Consider the following 20,265-nt stretch of genomic DNA (forward strand, 5'->3'; position numbering starts at 1 on the left):
TTGCTTTTTTTTTTTTAAGTATTCTTTGTTTTTCTTTTTTTACATTTACTTATTTATTTACAATTTATTTTTGTTTATTTAATTATTTTTTTATTATTATTTATTTTAAAGTCATCTCTATGTTTTGCACACGTCCAACTCCAATTTGTCCGCAGATGTGATTGGTGTTGTGATTTCTCCTTCCGGGTTGACACGCCTGTGTTTTGATTGGGTGACATGTTAGAAAGTGAGGTCGCTTTGAACGCGTCTTCGCACCGCGGGCGTCGTTTACGGCGTTGACGGCTTTCACTAACATGTTCCGCCCGGGTTTCAACACCTTTAACTACTAAAAACCCCAAAACCGACACCTGTTGCTCCCCCGGAAGGCCTCAACGCCGACTTTATTCCACTATTTGAGCCCAAATCATCAACCTGCTGAGCAAAAAAGAAAAGAAAATGAAGGTCACTGTGACGTTCGGGGACAAGTCGGTGGTGGTTCCGTGCAAACCCGAATGGACCGTCCGGGATTTAATCGACCAATCTACGCGAAGATACCGAAGGATTTTGGATCAGGTAAACTTGCTTTAATATTGTAATAAACCGCACACCAGCTTTTTTTGACTTTATTTTCCAAGTGAACTATGAGAAAAATGCGAACACTCATTCCTCCCACCGGTGGTTTGTAACTTGAACCTAACATCCAAAACACGGAAGTTACCTGCCGAGTGAAACTCGTTTTGTTTGAGCTAAAATCCCACATTTTTAGAATTCCACACACCAATTTATGTCAACAATTCATTCATAAATAATTAATCGTCTTTATGAGGGTCTCTGGTGTTTTGGGGGGCGTTTTTTTTGGATTGTAGAAGACGATAAAGCGTTCGTTATTCAATCTCAGCAGGGCAAAAAGCACCTGTTGATAAACAGCCGTCCACGTTCACAATTCAAAGTAAAAGTTGGTCATTAGTCTTTAGTAATTACTCTTAAATCAACCTACCCATCACGTTTTTGGAATGTGGGAGTAAAACATGGAGTGCCGCCGCCCATGTGATTAATTTTTAACTCGAAAACGGCATTTAAGGAGGCGTGGTTTGGCCAACATTTGGTGCTCTTTCCGAGGCACTTCCGGTAGGTTTTTGGTCACTTCCGATCATGTCTCAGGCATTTTTAGGTCGGGGAAAAATATTTGAGATATTGCTTGACATTCCGCACATATGATAATAGTAACACAATTACAACTAATGTAAAAAAATGACCCAAATCACACACCGTTTGTCTCCACGCTGACCTTTGATGGGTCGCCCCGGTGCGCGTCTTCCTCGGGGGCGCCGTGGCAAACTACGGACAAAAGCTATCCCCCTCCAACGCGGCGCTATCTCGGCGGGCAGCCGCCACTCGGCTCTTTAACGGCGCCGCCCGGGACGAGCGGCGCTTTGTCCCGTGAGTGACGGGGGGGGGGGGGGGGGGGGGGGGGGGGATTAGGCTAGTTGACGCGCCGCCGTCTTATCGGCCCGCCCGTGCGCTCTTGCTCGCCGGTGACAAACGTGAGTGGCGGTTTTTACTGACGGGTCGTCGGATGGCTTGGTACTCTCTTAAGGGGCCGGGTTAGCTCTTCTGGTGCCGGCGTTGGATTAGATTAGATGAGATCATTTTATTCATCCCGTATTTGGGAAATTTCACTGTCACAGTAGCCAAAGGGTGAGAATACAGACACAGAAAAAGACATTTTAGAAATACATAAATGGGTCAAAAATAAGTTGATAAATGGATGAATTGGGCAAATTGGATAAAATGGGTAAATTGGATAAATTGCATAAATTGCATAAATTGCATAAATTACATACATTTGATAAATTTGATAAATTGGATAAGTTGTATAAACTGGGTAAATTGGGTAAAATTGGTAAAATGGGTAAATTGGATAAAATGGGTAAAATGGGTAATTTGGGTAATTTGGGTAAAATGGGTAAATTGGGTACATTGGGTAAAATGGATAAAAGGGGTAAATTGGGTAAAATGGGAAAATTGGGTAAAATGGGAAAATTGGGTAAAATTGGGTAAAATGGGTAACTTGGGTAAATTGGGTAAAATGGGTAACTTGGGTAAATTGGGTAAATTGGGTAAATTGGGTAAAACTGGTAAAATGGGTACATTGGGTAAAAAATGGGTAAAAAGGGTAAAATGGGTAAATTGTTTAAATTGCGTAAATTGGGTAAAATGGATAAATGGGTAAATTGCGTAAATGGGTAAATTGGGTAAATTGGATAAAATGGATAAAATGGGCAAATCGGGTAAATTGGGTAAAACTGGTAAAATGGGTACATTGGGTAAAAAATGGGTAAAAAGGGTAAAATGGGTAAATTGCGTAAATTGCGTAAATTGGGTAAAATGGGTAAAATGGGTAAAAAGGGTAAAAAGGGTAAAATGGGTAAATTGCATAATGTGTAATTGGGTAAATTGGGTAGAAAGGGCATAATGGGTAAATTGGATAAAATGGGCAAATCGGGTAATTTGGGTAAAATGGGTAAATGGGTAAATTGCGTAAATTGGATAATTGGGTAAAACTGGTAAAATGGGTACATTGGGAAAAATGGGTAAATTGTGTAAATTGCGTAAATTGGTAAAATGGGTAGAATGGGTAAATTGGGTAAAATGCGTAAAATTGGTAAATTGGGTACATTGGGTAAAATGGATAAAATGGATAAAATGGATAAAATGGATAAAATGGATAAAATGGATAAAATGGATAAAATGGATAACATGGATAAAATGGATAAAATGGATAAAATGGATAAAATGGATAAAATGGGTAAATTGGGTAAATTGTTTTTATGCGCATATAAAGCGTCCCCTCAACTCAGTCAAATGTGGCTTATATGCGAGTAAATACGGTATTTGATATGGGGAAAAAAGATATGAGGAATTAACATACGAGCTCTGGTCTTGGAACGCATTGAGCTCGTATCTCGAGGTATGGTATGACTGTATTATTCAATTAGCGGTTAGCACGTGTGTTTCAAATTTCCGGTTGAAATTTCACTTTTCGCGGCCGTTCTTTTTCGTCATGTTTCAATTGTGAGGAGAATTTTTTGGACCTTTTTTTTTCTGACGTGATTTGCCGGTCGTTTTAAGCGCGCCGCCGCCGCCGAAGAATGGCGCCCGTCCGGGGCGACCGGTCGGTCCAGTCACGTGACCGCCTTGCCACACGTGTGGATTGCCACATACCGCGTACTTGCCTTTCGCCTCCTTTTGTACCCATACTATTCTTTTTTTTTTGTTTCCAAATCGATACCACATTAAACAAAATTAATTAATTAATTAATTGGTTGTAAAATAAACGTTTTCCTCCTTGGTATGAAAAAGGTGAAAATAAAGTATTAAACTCTTGAGATTAAAAGTCAGAATTCTGGTTTTATTCACCAAATATTTATTCATTCATTTTCTGAAGCGCTTATCCTGAAGCTCGCGGGGGGGTGCTGGAGCCCAGGTGGAGGGGACACCCTGAATTGGTTGTCGGCCAATGGCGGGGTACGATGAGGCAGTCAATCAATTGTAGCTAAAGGCAATTTAGAGTGCTAAATTAGCCTAGCGTGCCTGATTTTGGTGGTGTGGGAGGAAAGCGGAGTACCTGGAGAAAAGCCATGCAAGTCCAGCGAGAACTTGGAATTCTGATTTTGAAGTCAGAATTTTGATTTGAAAATCAGATTGAATTTGGATTTGTGATTTGAAAGTCAGATTGGATTTGTGATTTGAAAGTTGGATTGAATTCGGAATTGTGATTTAAAAATTGGATTGAATTTGGATTTGTGATTTGAAAGTCGGATTCAATTCAGATTTGTGATTTGAAAATCAGATTGAATTTGGATTTGTGATATGACAGTTGGATTGAATTCGGATTTGTGATTTGAAAGTCGGATTGGATTCGGATTTGTGATTTGAAAATCACATTGATTTTGGATTTGTGATTTGGAAATCGGATTGAATTTGGATTTGTGATTTGAAAATCACATTGAATTTGGATTTGTGATTTGAACGGTCGGATTGGATTCGGAATTGTGATTTGAAAATCAGATTGTATTTGCATTTGTGATTTGACAGTCGGATTGAATTCGGAATTGTGATTTGAAAATTGGATTGGATTTGGAGTTGTTATTTGAAAATCAGATTGATTTTGGATTTGTGATTTGAATGCTATTCTATTTCCAGTTAGAATAAATGAAAAACTGTATTTTAATTGTTTTTTTTTTCTGTAGACTTCACAGCAGGGAAGAAGCTCAGTGAAAACCTTTCAACTGGAGTACGCCGACGGAGGCATCCTGGACCCCGACGATCTGCTCGGCGACCTGCTGGAAGACAGCGACAAGGTCAGCCGCCATTGGTCCAAAAATATGTGCCCCATTGCATTTGTACGGGTTTTAATCGCTTAATAAGGGAAATTGCAATCATTAATAAAGGGAGGATTAAGCCGAGGTTGCCAGATATGCAAGAGGGAGGGAATCTTCAAACATGGATAGTGCTTGTTGTGAGACAGCCAATGAGAGCCCAGTAGAGCAAGGGTGTCGGACTTGGGTTGGTTCGCGGGCCGCTTTAACGTCAACTTGATTTCACGTGGGACGCCAAACCATTTTAGATATATTTAGTTTATTTTTATTTTTATAAATGGATTAAAAGAACTGGATTAGAAGCCCTGAAAATTCCGTTTTTTATAGATCTAAAACAATGTTTATTTGAGCTTTTTTTTAAATACATATTTTTAGATGTTACAAAACATTTTTTGTACCAAAAACACAAAAATGGATTAAAAAATGACAATTATGGATTAAAAGAACTGGACTAAAAGCCCCGAATATTTCGTTTTTTATAGATCTAAAACAATGTTTATTTGAGTTTTTTTTTAAATATATTTTTAGATTTGACAAAATGATTTTTTGACTAAAAACACAGAAAAAATGGATTAAAAAATGACTGTTTGCTTTAAAAGGGTGAAAATAAGGCAATTTAATATACATCTATACCCTTCACTTTAATTTGATCCTAAAACACAAAGTCGGCACTCATCATTTACTTTCCCGGGCCGCACAAAATGATGCGGCGGGCCAGATTTGGCCCCCGGGCCGCCACTTTGACACCTGTGCTGTTACTCATGGCGTTTGTCACATTGCGATGAATCGCGTTCAGCATCTTTTGCTAGCGCGTGTGCGGCTTCCTTTTGGGTAATTAGGCCGCCTCCCTCTCCGTCCGTGGTGGAGGAAGTGTCCCATTTCCCTTCCTCGCTTGGGTTTTCACTCGCCTTGCGTCGCTTTGCTTTCAACAACTTCCTCGCTTTCATCCGCGCTTCTAATTTGATTCGGCGCCTTCGCCACTGATGAAAAGATGGCGAGGCGCGCACACACACGCGACCGCCGCACGTCTCGTCCGGACCGCCGTCTTCCCGACGTGTGGAGTTTGCGCCGATTAATGAGCCGTGCCCGCCCACCCGCCGTTTCCAATGAGCTGGCTTTCTGTCTTTTATTGGCCGGCTAGAAGAAAAAAAAACACTCTTTATTGTTTGTTTGTCTTTATTTTTGTTCATTTCCGCGTTAGCTCGGGAAGCTAACGAGTCGCCAGGATCGTCGTTGACGATGATCGGCGGCCAATCGGCCGTCTGCTGGGATTTTTTGGAGGATTTTATGATTTTTAAAAATATTAATTTTTTTAGTAGTGGTTTCTATTTGCATTTGCACTCATATTTTTGTTGTTGTTTTTAATAATTTTTAGCAAAACTATTAAAATAATTAAAATGAGGTAAATATAGTATTTTTTGCATTGTCGCACGTTTTTTTTATCGTTTTTAGCAAAAGTATTTAAATAATTAAAATTAGGTCATCATGGATTTTATGTTTTTTTTTAATTATTAATTTTTTATTAGTATTTTTTTGCATTTGCACTCAGTTTTTTTGTTTTTAATCATTTTTAGCAAAACTATTTAAATAATTAAAATGAAGTAATCATGGATACATTTTTTTGTTAATTATAATTTTGTAATTAATATTTTTGCATTTGCACTCATATATATATATATATATATATATATATATATAATTTTTTTAGCTCAAGTATTTAAATAATTAAAATGAGGTCATCATGGATTTGGTTTTATTATTTTTTTTATTAGTATTTTTTGCATTTGCACTCGTTTTTTGTTTTTAATCATTTTTAGAAAAAGTATTTCAATAATTAAAATGAGGTCATCATAGATTTTATTTATTTATTTTTTAATTATATTTTTTTTATCAGAATTTTTTTGCATTTGCGCCCATTGTTTTTTTTTAAATAATTAAAATGAGGTCATCATGATTTTTATTAGTATTTTTTATTATTAATTATATTTATTAGTACTTTTTTTGCATTTGCACTCTTAGTTTTTAATCATTTTTAGCAATACTATTTAAATAATTAAAATGAGGTCATCATGGATTTCATTTTTATTTTTTTAACTATTTTTTTAGTAGTATATTTTTTGCATTTGCAGCCATTAAAAAATTACCAGTCATTTTTAGCATTATATTTTACTCTAATTTTTTGCCTCATTCTTAAAATTTGGCCACAAAAAAAATCTTTAAAATTTACATAATTAAAATTAGGTCATTTTGGATTTTATTTATTTTGCTCATCTGCACATCATTGTTATATATCATTTTTAGCATCATATTTTCCACAATAATTTTACTTGCTCATTCACAAGGGGTCTCAAAATGTACCCCAAAACAAGATTTATTTTTTATTAATTGTTGTATTATTATTAATGAAATTAAACGATTAATCAAAGCAGCAAAATTGAATTATATTTTTCTAAGTATTAATCTCTTAAATTTTGCTTTCCCACTAAAATGCCTTCCAATCACGGCGCTCCATTTGACTGTTTTTTTTTTCATCTTTTCCAGCTGGTGGCGCTGTTCGAGGAGCAAGGCGGAATGACGGACAGCCCATGGGAGAGCAACGCTTCCACTGCTTCTACTGGTTCCACTGGTTCCACTGGTTCCAGCGCGGCTCCCAGTCCCGAGCCGCTGGGCTACTACTCGCACGCGCCGATCCGGGAGCCAATCAGAGGGGAGATCGAGGTCAACGAGGACGTCCTCAAAGCCAGTAAGGCGGAGCAATAGCCAAAACGTCATTTATTTATTTCATTTAATATTACATTTATTACAAATGTACCGTAGTCAGTGACTTAGAAATAAGAAGTGACCCGGAAATGCCCCAAAATCAACAGGAAGTGACATGTGAATGCCCCAAAACCACCAGGAAGTGGACTGAAATCAACAGGAAGTGGCCTGTAGGTGTCCTCAAATCAATAATAAGTGACTTGGGAGCAAGAAGTCACCCGGAAATGCCCCAAAATCAACAGGAAGTGACACGTGAATGCCCTAAAACCACCAGGAAGTGAACCAAAATCAACAGGAAGTGGCCCATGAATGTCCCCAGTTCGATAGGAAGTGACTCATGAGCAAGAAGTGACCGGGAAATGCCCCAAAATCAACAGGAAGTGGCCCGTGGTCGTCCCCAAATTGATAGGAAGTGACTCATGAACAAGAAGTGACCCGGTAATGCCCCAAAATCAACCGGAAGTGACTCGTGAATGCCCCAAAACCACCAGGAAGTGAACCGAAATCAACAGGAAGTGGCCTCTAAATGTCCTCAAATCAATAGTAAGGGACTTGGAGCAAGAAGTGACCCGGAAATGCCCCCAAATCAACAGGAAGTGACCTGTGAATGCCCCAAAACCACCTATGTCCGACTCACTGTTTAAATGGTCAGTGACAGCCAATACAAGGAACAGGAAGTGACCCAAAAATACCCCAAAACCAAGAGGAAGTGATTCCAAATCTACCGGAAGTGACCCATCACTCGCTTCAAAGAGCCCGCTTGTTAAGGGTCATTTTGTGACAGCCAATCATATTGTTAGTTATTTTTGGACCTGCGTGTATTGACCAAGAAGTATTTTATTCTGAAAATGGGCTGTTTTCCAGTTCAAAGTTCAAAATGTTAACTCCATTTTTTCTCCTAGCCACACCCCTTTTGGTGAGGAGCAGCAGTGACTCGGTATTGGCTCCTCCCCTCGAGATGACCGGGGCGATGCTGACACGCGATGACCGAACCAACGGAGCGTCCAAAACGGTGAGATATGGTATACTTCCTGTTGGATTTGGGGGGCACTCATGGTGTACTTCCTGTTGATTTTTGGGGCATTTATGGGTTTACTTCCTGTTGAGTTTGGGGGATTAATGGTTTACTTGCTGACTTTTGGGTATTTACATCTCACTTCCTGTTGAGTTTGGGGCATTTATGGGTCACTTCCTGTCAAGTTTGGGGTATTTACGGGTCACTTCCTGTCGAGTTTGGGGCATTTTCGGTTCACTTCCTGTTAATCTTGGGGACATATATGGGCCACTTGCTGACTTTTGGGTCTTTACATCTCACTTCCTGTTGAGTTTGGGCCATTTACGGGTCACTTCCTGTCGAGTTTGCGGCATTTACGGGTGACTTTGTCGAGTTTGCGGCATTTACGGGTCATTTCCTGTCGAGTTTGGGGCATTTACCGGTCACTTCCTGTCGAGGTTGGGGCATTTACCGGGTCACTTCCTGTCGAGGTTGGGGCATTTACCGGGTCACTTCCTGTCGAGGTTGGGGCATTTACGGGTCACTTCCTGTCGAGGTTGGGACATTTACGGGTCACTTCCTGTCGCGTTGGGGACATTTACGGGTCACTTCCTGTCGAGGTTGGGGCATTTACGGGCCTTCATTTGAATTTTAGCATGAAACATGAAGTCATCACATGATTTAATAACGAGGCCGACCGCTCGTCAGGTGCGCAAAACAGCTCCTTGCCACCGATTGGACAGATTTTCCCGCCATTGGTTTTTCCGTTTTATTACGCCAGCCCCGAATTTTAATTTCACGTCCGTGCTAATGGCGGGATTAGCGGCGTGTTTTTTGGCGCCATTCCTTTTGCTTTTAGCGTTTTGCTGGCGTTTGCGCCAAAAGAGCAATTTAATGACCCCGACTTTAGCCACATCGTACGTTTATTTTTTTGCAACAATGGTGCCTCTGGCTCCGCCCCCTCAACCCCCTCCGGTCTTAATATCCAACCTATTGTGAGATAATCTCACATTGCCCGTGGAAGTAGGTCACGACGCTACATGTAAACACGTTCACTTTATTCATTTGTGTGTGTTTGTGTGTCAAATGAAAAGCTTTTCACTCATTGGCCGACACAAGACTCCCTATTGGTTTTGATTGGCAGGTCATATGGACAATTCAAAATAGATGGAAAGTGACCCCAGTGTCCAAGAAAGCCCAAAAAGTGACAGGAAGTAGCCCTCACCACACTAAAAAAAATGTCAAATGTAGAGAAAATGACCCTGTAATGCCCAAAAATCTACCAAAAAGATAAAAAATGTCAGAAAGTGACCTCATAATGTCCCAAATTAAGCATTAAATGCGCCAACATCACTAAGAAAAGGCCTAATGTAGAGGAAGCGACCTCAGAATGCTGCAAAATGTACAGAAAGTGACCCTGTAATGCCCTGAAATCTACCAAAAAGATAAAAATTGACAGAAAGTGACCCCATATTGTCCAAAAAACGATAAAAGAAACCCCATAACGTCTCAAAATCAAAAGGAAAGTGACTAATGTAGACGAAGTGACCCCAAAATGTACAAAAAGTGACCCTATAATGTGCTAAAATCTACCCAAAACAATTAAAAATGACAAAAAGTGACCCCATACGACTAATGTAGAGAAAGTGACCCTGTAATGCCCCAAAATCTACAAAAAAGGTTTTAAAAATGTCAGGAAGTGACCTCATAATGTCCCAAAATAAGCATTAAATTCCCCAAAATCACAAAGCGATCCCAGAATGCCCCAAAAAGTACATAATGTGACCCTGTAATGCCTTAAAATCAAACCCAAAAAAATAAAAAATGACAAAAAGTGAACCCGTAATGTCCCAAAATGAATAGGATGCGACAGGAAGTGACTGCAGAATGCCCAAAAATGTCCAGAAAATGCCACAGTAATGCCCTAAAATCTACAAAAAAGATTTTAAAAATGTCAGAAAGTGACCCTGTAATGTCCTAAAATCTACCCCCCAAAAATTAAAAATGACAAAATGTGACCCCATAATGTCCCAAAATGAACATTAAATGCCCCAAAAACACTAAGCGTCTAATGTAGTGTAAGTGACCCCAAAATATACAGAAAGTGACCCTATAATGTGCTAAAATCTACCAAAAACAATTAAAAATGACATAAAGTGACCCCATAATGTCCCAAAATGAACATTAAATGCCCCTAAAACACTAAGAAGCGACTAATGTAGTGGAAGTGACCCCAAAATGTACAGAAAGTGACCCTATAATGCCCTAAAATCTACCAAAAATAAAATAAAAAATGACAAAAAGTGAACCCGTAATGTCCCAAAATCAATTGGAAGCGATTAATGTACAGGAAATGACTGCAGAATACCCAAAAATGTCCAGAAAATGCCACTGTATTTCCCTAAAATCTACCAAAAAATGACAAAGTCCAGAATGGCCCAAAAGTCAACCCATTTTTCCCCAAAATGAACAATAAGCAATTAAAAGTCTAGAAAAAAGTGACCCCCAGAAAACCCTTAAAATCAACAGAAGGCAACCAAAAATATACAGGAAATGACTTATTAGGACCCTAAAATAATATTTATCATAATGTGTCATTTAAAAACTATTTTAGTGCAGAATTTAACCTCAATTTCGTCTGTCTGCAGAAGGTCGCCACCTTGTGGACTTCCTGTGTATGGCTCCAGTTTTTTTTACCTAGGTCTACAATGTCTTCTGTGTCTTTTTTACTACTGCAACCCATAAAATTCTAATCTAATCTAACATAGTTGAGCAATTCGACATCCATTTTAGTCTCCACCAATTAGAGCCCATCAAATTTATTAGTTTCAGCAAAAAATGCTAATGTTAGCAAGTTTTGAAAGCTCACTTAATGTATTTGCTAACCAGATTTCTCATAAAATAACACTTTCTTTCGGTTTTAAGCAGGTTGTGCTGGTTGTGTGTGTGTGTGTGTGCGGGTGGGTGGTTCGCGGGGGGGTTGTGTCGTCATTAATGCGGGTGACATAGTGAAATTGACGAAGCGGAAGGACCTAATAGCGGCCCCTCGTTCGTCTTCAACGTTTCGGAGACATTTTCCAAGCGTTAGCGACCGCCGCTAGCTTGTATGTATCCGCGCTCGACGTCCAATTCGCCCCGGGTTTGGCCATTCGGCAGATTTGGAAGGAGGTGGCGGGCGGGGGCGGGACTGAGAAAAGGACGGGCAAAAAAGAGCCAAGGCGGCGGGTGAATGAGGTGGGTGCTAACGACGCTAAATGAGGGGAGGCGCTCGTTAGCCGTTTGTTTTGTTTAGTTTTTTTCGGGTTTTTGTCTTTTTTGATGGAGTTTTTGGTTTTTGCGATTGCAGGAAGTCAAGCATGCGTTGAAGGGAGGCCCCAAAAATCGAGGCAGGATGGACAAAATTTCCTTCAGGTGAGAAAATATTGTGGCGTTTATGATGGGATGGCAATATTTGAAAGTTTGGGTTATATTGGAAGTGTAGATATTTTGGTTTATATTAGTTTTGGGTTGACATTCTGGCGGGAAAATGTGTATTGGGATTTTTTTTCTTTAAATTTTCATCAAATATTTCGTATTTATCGATATCAATATTTATTGGAAAAAAGTAGGATGAACATATTTTCTGGTTTATACGCCATAATTGTTGCTAAAAAATCTCATTATCTCATTTCAATTCTCATTTTCTGAACCGTTTTATCCTCACTCGGCTCGTGGGGGTGCTGGAGCATATCCCAGCTGACTTGGGGCCAAAGGCGGGGGACACCCTGAATCGGTGGCCAGCCAATCGCGGGGCACGAGGAAACCAACAACTAATGACTCGTAGCTAGGGGCGATTTAGAGTGCTAAATTAGCCTAGCATGTTTTTGGAATGTGGGAGGGACAATTTAGAGTGCTAAATTAGCCTAGCATGCGTGTGTTTGGAATGTGGGAGGGGCAATTTAGCCTAGCCTTATAAATTAGCCTAGCATGCTTGTTTTTGGAATGTGGGAGGGGCAATTTAGAGTGCTAAATTAGCCTAGCAAGCTTGTTTTTGGAATGTGGGAAGGGCAATTTAGAGTGCTAAATTAGCGTAGCATGCTTGTTTTTGGAATGTGGGAGGGGCAATTTAGAGTGCTAAATTAGCCTAGCATGCTTGTTTTTGTAATGTGGGAGGGGCAATTTAGAGTGCTAAATTAGCCTAGCATTCTTGTTTTTGGAATGTGGCCATTTTTGGCGGGACCGATTTGTCCAAAATATGTTTTATTTTTTCACTTTTTGTAATTTCTGCTACCATGCTAGCACAATTTTGCAGCTCATTCTGCATTTGAAACATTTTCTATTTAGCGATTTTAATTGTGGGCGGGGCCTAATAAGTATTAACTTCCTTTATGGAGTCTTTTCTGTCAATTTTTGGCGGGATAAATTTGTCTCCAAAATGTTTATTTCACTTTTTGTAGTTTCTGCTAGCATGCTAGCAAAATTTTGCAGCTCATTTTCTATGTAAAACATCCTCTGTTTTATTGTGGGTGGGGCCTAATAAGGATTAACTTCCACTATGGAGTCTTTTCTGTCCATTTTTGGTGGGATGGATTTGTCCAAAATGTTTTTTTTCACTTTTTGTAGTTTCTGCTAGCAAAATTTTGCAACTCTTTCTCTATGTGAAACATCTTCTAATTGTGGGCGGGGCCTAATGCGTATTAACATCCATTATGGCGTCTTTTATGTCCATTTTTGGTGGGATGGATTTGTCCCAAAAATGTTTTTTCTCCACTTTTTGTAGTTTCTGCTAGCGTGCTAGCACAATTTGGCAGCTCACTCTGCGTTTGAAACATCTTCTGTTTAGCGATTTTATTGTGGGCGGGGCCTAATAAGGATCAAATTCCATTATGGAGTCTTTTCTGTCCATATTTGACGGGACGGATTTGTCCAAAATATGTTTTTTTCTCACTTTTTGTAGTTTCTGCTAGCATGCTAGCAAAATTTTGCAGCTCATTCTGCGTTTGAAACCTTCTATTTAGCGATTTTAAAAGTGGGCGGGGCCTAATAAGTATTAACTTCCATTATGGAGTCTTTTCTGTCCATATTTGATGGGATAAATTTGTCCAAAATATGTTTTTTCACTTTTTGTAGCATTTCCTAGCTTAAATCGTGCTAAGCTTACCTGATGGTCCTTTTAATAACTCATGTCTCTAAATCCGCGTCTGAATTATTTAATAGGGCAGATTGTCACTCACAGGTGGCCCGGCTTTGGGGAGGACCGCCCCCATCGGACCCCCAAGCTCCACCCCCTTAATTTTACAACGCACCGTTACCTTGACGGCGGCCCGCCACCGACACGGAGAGTTCACCACGGCGACAGATGGACGGCCGCGCTCGAACCACGTCCGCCGGCGAGCGGGTTAGCTCGCTCTCCGTCGGCGTGCGCGGGGGTGCCGCCATCTGTCTTGCTCCTTGTTGCGCTTTTCAGTCTTACTAATGCACTGCTCGACCCCCCGCGGTGCGCGGGGGGAATGGGGGGGTGTTTGTATTGTCAGCGAAAGCAATTCTGTGTGTTAGCCAAAGACGCTAACGCGTAGGGGGGCTATTTTACACTCCTAGACAGATATGATAGCTTATTTTCCATCTTTTTGCTGTCTGTTTGATAAGTTTATCACTGGTAGACGTCCAATCTATTTGAACTAGGAGGGCGGCAGCGAATGAACACTTGGTCAAGCGGATTGGGTGTCGAAAGCCAGCCAATGTGGTCGTTTTGGGGCTTTTCAGGTCACTTCCTGTTTGTTTTGGTCACTTCCTGTTGATTTTGTGGCACTTCCTGGACATCTTTGGATATCAACACCATCTAATGAGTTCATTTTGAGGGATTTCAGGTCACTTCCTGTTTGTTTTGGGTCACTTCCTGTTGATTTGGGGTCACTTCCTGTTGATTTTGTGGCACTTCCTGGACATCTTTGGATATCAACGCCATCTAATGAGTTCCTTTTTAAGGGATTTCAGGTTACTTCCTGTTTGTTTTGGGTCACTTCCTGTTGATTTGGGGTGACTTCCTGTTGATTTTGTGGCACTTCTTGGACATCTTTGGATATCAACGCCATCTAATGAGTTCATTTTGAGGCATTTTAGGTCACTTCCTGTTTGTTTTGGGTCACTTCCTGTTGATTTTGGGTCACTTCCTGGACATTTTTGGATGCCAATGCCATCCAATGAGTTCATTTTGGGACATTTCAGAGCATTTAGTGTTAATTTGGGTCACTTCCTGTTGATTTTGGGTCACTTCCTGTTGACATTGCGTCACTTCCTGTTGATTTTGCATCACTCTCTGGACATATTTGGATATCCATGCCATCCAAGGAGTTTTGGGGCATTTCAGGTCACTTCCTGTTGTTTTTGGGCCACTTCCCGTTGATTCAAGGGCATTTCAGCTCATTTCCTGTTGGTTTTGGGCCACTTCCTGTTGATTCGAGGGCATTCCTGGTCATTTCCTGTTGGTTTTGGGCCACTTCCCGTTGATTCAAGGGCATTTCAGCTCATTTCCTGTTGGTTTTGGGCCACTTCCTGTTGATTCAAGGGCATTCCTGGTCATTTCCTGTTGGTTTTGGGCCACTTCCCGTTAATCCGTGCCTCACGTTCATCATTTTTACGGATCAAGTCACAAAAGCCCTCCATTTCCGGACTTTGGATCTTTTATTTTGTGGATGGCGCGTGATTTACTTTGAAAGGCCAGACCAATTGACACCCTCGCGCCTGCCTGTGAAAGCGATCGCAGTAAAAGAGCGGCAAGATGGGCGCAGTATTTGAAAGGTCCCGCAGTGTTGGCAATCAGATCGATGCTTCCTCCGAGTGTCTAACGGTGATAAAGTGCTCCATAAAACCTGCCGCGCATAAATAATAGATGCTTTAGAGCGTGTTTAGCTTTTAGCGCACTTGTGTAACTGGGCTAGCCACTTAGTCACAAGGCGCACAAGATACCGAGACTACAAAAAAATGCAAGTCAGCCAGTCTTTGCCATTTTGGGGGTATTTACAGGTCAACTCTCATTTGTTTTACTACGGCTAGCTTTCTTTTCATTTGGAGTCACTTCCTGATCATTTTTTGGCATTTTCAAGTCATTTCCTGTTGATTTTGAGCCATTTTCTGGCATTTTCAAGTCACTTCTTGATTTGCTGTTGCTCTTAAGTCACTTCCTGATGCTCTTAAGTCACTTCCTGATCGTTTTATGGCATTTCCAAGTCACTTCCTGTTGCTCTTAAGTCACTTCCTGTTGCTCTTAAGTCACTTCCTAATCATTTTTTGGCATTTACGAGTCACTTCCTGTTGCTCTTAAGTCACTTCCTGATCGTTATATGGCATTTCCAAGTCACTTCCTGTTGCTCTTAAGTCACTTCCTGATCGTTTTATGGCATTTCCAAGTCACTTCCTGTTGCTCTCAAGTCACTTCCTGATTGTTTTATGGCATTTCCAAGTCACTTCCTGTCGCTCTTAATTCACTTCCTGTTGCTCTTAAGTCACTTCCTGATCGTTTTATGGCATTTCCAAGTCACTTCCTGTTGCTCTTAAGTCACTTCCTGATCGTTTTTTGGCATTTCCAAGTCACTTCCTGTTGCTCTTAAGTCACTTCCTGATCGTTTTATGGCATTTCCAAGTCACTTCCTGTTGCTCTTAAGACACTTCCTGATTGTTTTATGGCATTTCCAAGTCACTTCCTGTTGCTCTTAAGTCACTTCCCAATAATTTTTGGGCATTTCCAAGTCACTTCCTGTTGCTCTTAAGTCACTTCCTGTTGCTCTTAAGTCACTTCCCATTGCTCTTAAGTCACTTCCTGTTGCTCTTAAGTCACTTCCCATTGCTCTTAAGTCACTTCCTAATCATTTTTTGGGGCATTTACGAGTCACTTGTTGGTTTTTAAGTCACTTCCTGTTTTTTCTTCGGCATTTAACAGTCACAAGTCACTTCATGTTTATTTTGAGTCACTTCCTGGTCATTTTTGAGTGAATAGGAAGAGACACGCAAAAGCTCCCCAAATCACCAGGCAGTGTCCCAACAGCAAAATAAAGACAAAAGACCACAGCAAATAATCCGATACGTGTCGTCCTGCACGAAAGCTCCTGATTTCAATAAAAATATGAAAATATCTTTTGATAAATGTATCTCTTTTTTAGCAAAAACCTGACAAGATCGGTCAACTTGCCAGCGGATGGCGGCCCACTTGGCATCCAAGTCACGCCCTACTGCTCATCTCTAAGTGGACGGTGAGCCCGCACGGATCAAAACACTCCAAAATGGCCGCCCCCTACAGCCGCCATTTTGTGTTTTTCAGAATGCTGGGCCTCCTCATCACAAACATCGAGGAACACAGTCGCACCAAGACGGAGAATATCTTCCAAGAAGACGAGTGCATCGTCCAAATTAATGGCGTCCAGCTTCAAGATAAAGCTTTTGCCGAGTAAGTTCTACAAAAAAACAACGTTTATTCACATTACCAAGCAAAATATGACGTTATTTAACGTCATTTTTCCCGCCAAACGGCATCAACAAGAATTTCCCTCGCGCCGCCAAAAAGTTCCGAAACCCCAAAATGGCGGTCCGTGTGCGAGTCAGTCGCCTCACATCACTTTCATACGTCGCTACAAATGCTGCTTTCCTATTGGTCGACGTCACTAAGTCAATTAAATCAGAATTTCGCTTGCTTAATTCAACTTTAAATCTCAAACTAGAACCATTATTTCTATTGCTAACCAATCCACCTTACTCCCCCCTCCCCCCAGGGGTTCATGTGGTCACCTGGGTGGGCGGGGCCCCAAATTTGAGCCGAGACACGCCCCCTCGTTACCTCAATCATTTTTCCAGAAATGTAAAGCCTTCTCTCCCCAAAACCCTCATTTTGAAATGTCCAATTTGTCGCCCACTTGTTGTAGTTCACAGGAAGTGTTCCGGGAAGCCCTGTTGTCCCCATCTATGCAGCTCGAAGTGGTCCCGGTATCCAACAAGTCCGCCTACGAAAAGGGCCTGATCGGTCAACTCTTCAACGGAGACGGAAAAGCCAAGAGTCCCTCGTTGGCTCGCGCTAAAGTGGAACTCAAGCCCAATCGGCAGAATATGGCGGCGGCGGAAAGCCCCGAGCCGCTTCATCCCAACCCCACCTCGAGCGTGCCGTACATCGCTCCGTCAAATCGCGGCAAAATGGAACTCGGGCCCGACCGAGCGCCGACTCGGCAGAATGCGGCGGTGGAGATTCCCGAGCCACTTCAACCCAACCCCACGTTAAATGTGCCGTCCATCGCTCCGTCAAATCGCGGCAAAACGGAACTCAGGCCCGACCGAGCGGTGACTTGGCAAAATACGGCGGCGGCGGAGATTCCCGAGCCGCTTCATCCCAACCCCACGTCAAATGTGCCGTCCATCGCTCCGTCAAATCGAGGCAAAACGGAACTCCGGCCCGACCGAGCGGTGACTTGGCAGAATACGGCGGCGGCGGAGATTCCCGAGCCGCTTCACCCCTACCCCACGTCAAGCGTGCCGTCCATTGCTCCGTCAACCCGCGGCAAAACGGAACCCAGGCCCGACCGAGTGCCGACCCGGCAGAATACGGCGGCGGAGATTCCCGAGCCGCTTCAACCCAACCCCACGTCCAACGCGCCATCGGCCGGCGCCCGCGAGCAGAGCCCGTCGGCCGCCCTAGGCCGTGCCGACCTTCCCAGCAAGAAAGGAGGCAAGAGGATCAAAATCGACCTGACCAAAGGTAGCCTTTTGGGTATCAAAGTGGCGGCCCGGGGGCCAAACCTGGCTCGCCGCATCATTTTGTGCGGCCCGAGAAAGTAAATCATGTGCACACTGTTTTTTCCTGGCGCAGGGGCGGAAGGTCTGGGTTTCACCGTGGTGACCCGGGACTCCGTGGCGAGTTGGCCCGGGCCCATCCTGGTCAAGAACATCTTGCCAAGGGGCGCGGCCGTCAAAGATGGTCGACTGCAACCCGGCGATCGCATCCTGGAGGTGAGAGATGTGGGAAATTGAGCAAATTCAATGATTTAACTCATTTCTTGTACATTTTGGGTCACTTCCTGGACAGATTGGGTCACTTCCTCTACATTTTGAGTCACTTCCTCTACATTTTGGGTCACTTACTCTTCATTTTGGATCACTTTCTGTACCTTTTGACTCACTTACTGTACAGTTTGGGTCACTTTCTGTACCATTTGGGTCACTTCTTGTACATTGTTGGGTCACTTTCTCTACATTGTTGGGTCACTTCCGGTACATTTTTAGGTCATTTCCTCTTCATTTTGGGTCACTTCCTCTTCATTTTGGGTCACTTCCTCTTTATTTTGGGTCACTTCCTCTTCATCCTGGGTCACTTCCTCTTCATCTTGGGTCACTTCCTGTACATTATGGGTCACTTCCTCTTCATTTTGGGTCACTTCCTCTTCATTTTGGGTCACATTCTCTTCAATTTGGGTCACTTTCTGTACCTTTTGGGTCACTGGTCATTTTGGCTCACTTCCTGTACAGTTTGGGTCACTTCTTACACATTGTTGGATCACTTTCTGTACATTGTTGGGCCACTTCCGGTACATTTTTAGGTCATTTCCTCTTCATTTTGGGTCATTTACTCTTCATTTTGGGTCACTTCCTGTACATTTTGGGTCACCTCCTCTTCATTTTGGGTCACTTTCTGTACAGTTTGGGTCACTTCCTGTACAGTTTGGGTCACTTCCTGTACAGTTTGGGTCACTTCCTCTTCATTTTGGGTCACTTTCTGTACAGTTTGGGTCACTTCTTATACATGAGAGGGTCACTTTCTGTACATTGTTGGGTCACTTCCGGTACATTTTTGGGTCATTTCCTCTTCATTTTGGGTCAGTTCCTCTTCCTTTTGGGTCACTGTCTTTCCTTAACTCACTTCCTGTACATGTTGGGTCACTTCCTGTGCATTGTTGGGTCACTTCCTGTACATTTTTGGGTCATTTCCTCTAGGCCAAATTGCCTAATGAAGAATATTGAATTTTTTTTAGCTTATGACACTTTTTTTTGTCCCTCAGGTGAACGGAATGGACATGAGTGGTCGCAGCCAAGAGGAATTGGTAGCCATGCTGCGGAGTACCAAACACGGCGAAAGCGTTTGCGTGACGGTGTCTCGGCAGGAGGACGTCTTCTTGCCGCGGGAAATGGTAAGCTAGCATTTGACCTATTTGACGGTTGGCGTCCGACTTTTGGGGCGGGGCAAGTCATGGTAGATAGATAAAAAATGGCAGTCAATATTTTGTAAGAAAATATATAAAACTTATGTTATTGAATGTACTATTCAACTTTACAGCCATACCTCTACTTACAAATCCCTCCAGGTACGAACATTTCAGGTTACACATTTTTTAATATGCAAATGAGTGACTTGCGATATGAAAAAAAAATCCAAGTTAGGAAATTCCCCAAAAAGTAAATGTATTATCCATTATTTTATTTTGAATTCCCCTTATTAAGCAGTTAAAAACTACAAATATGGCGCATATTTTCACACACACATTGGGCACACGTAAAAGTCTAAAATGTACTACAAAATGGACGCTTTTGGCCCTGGTAGAATGGGCCCTGGTCGCCCTCTAGTGGGCAAACACGGGTATTACATCTACAACGGCCGCGGAGGGAGATATTACAGCGGCATAGGGCACATTTTCATATGCTTTATTTATTTTAAGACGTTAATAAACCATTTCATTATAATTTTCTCTCAATTTTGTGTATTTTTCACATTTTTCGTACAAAATTAGGACATTTTGACCCATTTTAAAGGGTTTACTTGGTAGTTGTGTGAGGAATTGACATGGAAAGTACACTTCTACTTACAAAATATTGTAAGTAGAGGTATGTCTGTATTTAAATGGCGCCAAGGCAAATTTAACCCCTTGTTGCCTAGTTGCTATACAAATAAAGTTTTAATAGTTCATTCAATAACATAAGGCCAATATACTATCTCACAGGTGTCAAAGTGGTGGCCTGGGGGCCATATTTGGCCCGCCGCATCATTTTGTGCGGCCCGAGAAAGTAAACGATGAGTGCCGACTTCCTGTTTTAGGATCAAACTAAAATGATAGATATAGATGTATATTAAATTAATCCTGATTTTCCCCCTTTTAAATCAATCATTGTCATTTTTTAATCATTTTTTTCTGTGTTTTTAGT

The 20,265-nt window shown here is 41.7% G+C and overlaps 1 protein-coding gene across 2 annotated transcripts in view; it reads left to right on the top strand.

Moving 5' to 3' along the window:
• The first annotated feature begins 202 nt into the window (after positions 1-202).
• pard3ba (par-3 family cell polarity regulator beta a) overlaps positions 203-20,265 on the top strand; it is a 67,245-nt gene continuing 47,182 nt past the window's right edge. Inside the window, exons 1-10 of one of the 2 annotated variants that reach the window (XM_077616612.1) lie at positions 203-552; positions 4,233-4,343; positions 6,903-7,104; positions 8,024-8,133; positions 11,462-11,526; positions 16,251-16,340; positions 16,409-16,534; positions 17,007-17,830; positions 17,942-18,081; positions 19,128-19,256. In XM_077616612.1, coding sequence (XP_077472738.1) covers positions 436-552; positions 4,233-4,343; positions 6,903-7,104; positions 8,024-8,133; positions 11,462-11,526; positions 16,251-16,340; positions 16,409-16,534; positions 17,007-17,830; positions 17,942-18,081; positions 19,128-19,256 — 1,914 coding nt within the window. In that variant the 5' untranslated portion in view covers positions 203-435. Of the gene's footprint in view, positions 553-4,232; positions 4,344-6,902; positions 7,105-8,023; positions 8,134-11,120; positions 11,350-11,461; positions 11,527-16,250; positions 16,341-16,408; positions 16,535-17,006; positions 17,831-17,941; positions 18,082-19,127; positions 19,257-20,265 lie in introns of those variants that run through there. The other variant, XM_077616622.1, reaches the window with a different exon arrangement.

The sequence above is a fragment of the Stigmatopora argus genome, chromosome 1, assembly GCF_051989625.1.
Source record: "Stigmatopora argus isolate UIUO_Sarg chromosome 1, RoL_Sarg_1.0, whole genome shotgun sequence".
Lineage (NCBI taxonomy): Eukaryota > Metazoa > Chordata > Actinopteri > Syngnathiformes > Syngnathidae > Stigmatopora > Stigmatopora argus.